The following is a 4,052-nucleotide window of genomic DNA, read 5'->3' on the forward strand; positions in this document are numbered from 1 at the left end:
AGTGGAAGCTGCCTAACTGTGTCAGCATTTCTGGTGTCGAGGTTTTTCAGTTTTTAAGCCTGTGCATCTCTTTGGGCTAATAGGGAATGTAGAGGAAAGAAGAGGCAATTTCCTTTTCATCCTAAAACTTTTATAGCTAAATACTAAAGATGGTACAAGCAAGTTTTCTCAAGTGACTAAAGACTTTAAACAGTGATTATTTTCTAATGTTCTGTTTCAGGGAAATTCTGTGGAGGAGATCTTCCATTACCTATTTTGATTGGTTCCAACAGTATAAGGCTCAAATTTGTTTCTGATAACAAGGACTATGGAACCGGTTTTTCCATGACCTACAAAGCTATTACACCAGATATTCTTCCTGGTAAGGCTACGTCCAGTAATATACCTGTCTGCCCTTCAAAGTGGTAACCTGAAAAAAAAAATTGCAGGAGGAAATAAATCAGAGGAAGCTGCTCTAGTACCTCTATGTGGCTGACGTTACGAGCAGGGTGAGTGTGGTCAGAACAGGGTGAGTGTGGTGAGGCTGCCCTGTGACATTGCAGAGAAACCCGTATGCCAGAAAGAGAGGTTTGGTGCTGCTGAGAGAAGCCGTCCTTTGATTTTGCCCCTTCCTATCCACTTCATACAAGGTCTCCCTTCCTTCCTTCCTTCCTTCTAGAACGTGTTAAAACTCAGCTGCTAACGGCAGTCAGATGAGCAGAATTTCCAGGTGAAAGCTGCTGCTAGTCCCACGCACGCTGTCGGGAGGGGCCCCGAGGGAGGCAGCGAACGCTCAGAGCTGTCTCGTGGAGGTTTGCTCTCAGTTTGGCTGTGCGGAGCAGTTCACCATCGCTAGGGAGCAGCCCAAGGGCCATCTGCTGAGCCTGGACAACCCAGTACGGACAGACGCCACTTGCTGCTGCGTCTGTGGCTTTTCCAGATGGTTTCTTTCCTTTACAGAGTGCAAGGGCAGAGTGTAGGGAGGAATCCCCTCCGAGAGGCCTTGCCACTGCATAGCCCGTCAGGAAGACAGGTCCGCTGCTTCTGCTTCGTGTCTCCGCTTTCCTTTCCACAGAAAGGAGGCAGTTGCTCTTCGGACATGCCTGTGTCCTGCCCTTCTATCAGCCCGCACAGGTACCTGTGCCTGTAGTGCGCTGCCTGTAGCCAAAGGGGAATGCCATCGTCACGCGTTTAATTGCTCTTCTGCCTGGGAACAGATCAAAAATTTTCTTTGTATCTTTTCCAGACAGAAGGATTTGGCGTACTGCTCTTGTGCTGTTCTCTTTCTCAGCTGTGTGCAAGCACCACAAGAGTTTTTCTAGATTTATTTTTTTCGTGAGCGAATAGGAAAGCACAGTGCCTCTTTTTTTGTCTTCCTGAATTTCCAGATTCTGGCTGTGAGTCCTTAGCTGTCCTATTTGAAGAAGGAGTGTTACAAAGCATGCACTACCCAGAGCACTACAGCAACATGGCCAACTGTCAATGGATTATTTGTGCGCCCCAGGATCATGTAATCAAGGTACAACGCGAGCCCTCCCTGTGTCCGCGGAGTCGGAGTGGGCACCATTGAGTTAGCAGAAATGGTGCAGCTGAGGACAAGCAAGCAGCATAGGCTCAAATAATGCTGCTGGATGCAGCTGAGAGAAATCACTTTCCGTCCCAAAAGCCAGATAGGTTTTGATTTCTCCTTTAGGTTATAGTAAAATAGAATTTGCTGGTTTAAATTTTATCATGACAGATTCCTCTAGCAAGTGTAATATGCTATATATCACCTGTGAGAGGTCTGAATGTCACAGAAACCAAACCCCAAAGAACACTGAGAATACTGAAGACTCTGTTACAGATCTTTGAATTTTTTCTGTGTGAATTTAACAAGGTTCACTTTTTTTATTTAAAGCTTACATACCAGTCTTTTGAAGTGGAAGACAGTGAAGATTGCTCTTATGATGCCGTGACTGTGTATGAAGATGTGGGAAAAGAGGACGAAATTGGTTTGACTTTTGTTTTTGACACGTTTGGGGGATGACCTATTTTCTTTTCATCACTTTCACCAGCCCTGTTTTACAATCTAAAATCAAGTTTGCCTCTAGAGTCTTAGGGGATGTTATAGGTACTAGTTTTAGTACCTTGAAAAGTACTTACAGGTGTAGCTGCTTCTCTTCCACGTACAGAGGCAAAACCACATCAAAGAGCACAGCTTTGTGCATCCAAATTCCGTACGAAATGCAGTTCTGAATTAACGCAAACAAAGCAAAGGGCATAACACAGTGATTTGTTTTGGGTGGAGGAGGTCTCCTGTTCAGAGTCCAGTTGTTCTTCTCACCAGATGATGAGCTGCCATGTCATTCTGGCCACCTTGGCTGACACTGAATGAGAGGAAGACCTGTCCTAGTCAACTGATCTCTGCACTTGCTTGATGCTGGTGCTTGGATTAGCTCTAGTGGATGCTAGTGCTGAAACACTAACGAGGGAGAACCAGGCTTCCAGTGTGTTCTGTGTGTCGTGGCACCCGATGAGCCCGAGTGCCGCAACAGGCCCTTGTGACGTAACGCAAGAGTCTCCTTGCTTTTATGAGAGAACTCTGAGCAAGGACAGCCTGTCAGGAGTGACAGAACAGTCCTTCCGCACTCCTCTCGATGCGAGGTGATTTGTCCCTTCTGTGTGAGAGCTGGAATATGCAGAATACTGGTACCTGCTGGTGAAAGGGGTGAGGATGCAAAAATGCACGTTCCCCTGCAATGAAAGGTTGCTTTCTCTTTTTAGCGATGTCGTGCGGGTTTGCCCTGCCAGCACCTGTTCTAAGCTCCTCTGCTGTGATGGTGGTTGTCTTTCACTCTGATGAAACAGAGACTTTTGGAGGATTCAGAGCTACCATCTCTTTTGTTAACGTCACAGGTAATAGAAGTACCTTGGGAAACTGCCTCTTTGAGGCACAGCAAAGTGCTCTTCAGTGAATGTGACTGTTCAGAATTATTTTACTTTAGGAGATTCTTATCTAAGAAATAGTTTCAGTGAAAAAACCTGTGTTGTGAAACTACTGAGACGCTAAACAAAGGGCTATTGAGTCGGTGAAAAGAAACGACGACTCTACCCCAAACCTCCGAGTTTTATTTTGTGTAAGAGCACTTTGATGCGTTTTAAATGGTACTTTACTACCATGTGAAGGTGGAATAGCACAGATCCCTGCTGTAGACATGTATTCCTTCTAAAAAAAAAATAATAAAGAAAATAGAAGTAATTTTGTAATAAAAATATCTCTCAAAACAGCCTGCTAACACATTCGCTATTTTCATTTCCTAGATTTAGATACTTTGGATTCAGCTAGTGAAGAAGAATCTGAAGATAAGGGTATGGCTGAAGAGGAAATGCAGGTTACAGCAGGTAAGCCAACTCAAGTTATATTTTCTTCGTGGGCATAGGGAATACCTTTTGGACTATAATTTAAATGGTGTTTTCTCTAAATACTTACTGGATACAGTTGTCCCAGAGTATTTCATTAAGGTATTTTGAAGAAATAAAAAGATTAATAGTAACACTTTCATGCTTTGGTTTTAGAATAGCAGAACCTCATTTTTCTTAATTTCTTCATCTTGTTAATTCATTTACAGCAACACAATGACACGATTTCAGCTTGTATGTCAGTTTACACCTACTTGCTTAGGTGAAAATAAATGCAAAGAATACAGAGCAGTCGAAAATAATAAGCAGCATTTCAGAATTTTCCTTTTTCCCTCCAGTCCTTTATGGAGAATGGGATTCATTGTAGGTTTGGGGCCCAAACTTTGGAAGGTAAGCAGTTGCTGTCAGCTCGGTGAAGCTGTGTTTTTTGCTAAGATCATTTTCTCATGCTACCTCTAAACATTTGGATCCTTTGTAATGAGGGAAGCGGAAATATTTGGCAAAAAAGAGCAGGGGGAAGCTTGAGGACTGTGGGCTAGCTCTGAAAAAAGACTGTCCTTTGCTTCTCCAAATCTTAACCTCTGAAGACTTCTTGAAACATCCGTGCTCTCTGTTCCAGACGGTGCTTGTGGGGTGCCTGCAAATCAGCCCAGGTTCATCTTCAGCCGGATAAT

General features: G+C 43.9%; 1 protein-coding gene across 1 annotated transcript in view; it reads left to right on the forward strand.

Moving 5' to 3' along the window:
- Positions 1 to 4,052, forward strand: part of OVCH2 (ovochymase 2) — a 17,914-nt gene that overhangs the window by 10,558 nt on the left and 3,304 nt on the right. The window contains exons 11-16 of the mRNA XM_010145666.1: positions 221 to 361; positions 1,368 to 1,498; positions 1,877 to 1,970; positions 2,743 to 2,874; positions 3,280 to 3,360; positions 3,998 to 4,031. Of these exons, the coding sequence (XP_010143968.1) occupies positions 221 to 361; positions 1,368 to 1,498; positions 1,877 to 1,970; positions 2,743 to 2,874; positions 3,280 to 3,360; positions 3,998 to 4,031 (613 nt within the window). The remainder of the gene's footprint in view (positions 1 to 220; positions 362 to 1,367; positions 1,499 to 1,876; positions 1,971 to 2,742; positions 2,875 to 3,279; positions 3,361 to 3,997; positions 4,032 to 4,052) is intronic.

This window comes from Buceros rhinoceros, unplaced genomic scaffold (assembly GCF_000710305.1).
Source record: "Buceros rhinoceros silvestris isolate BGI_N320 unplaced genomic scaffold, ASM71030v1 scaffold27940, whole genome shotgun sequence".
Lineage (NCBI taxonomy): Eukaryota > Metazoa > Chordata > Aves > Bucerotiformes > Bucerotidae > Buceros > Buceros rhinoceros.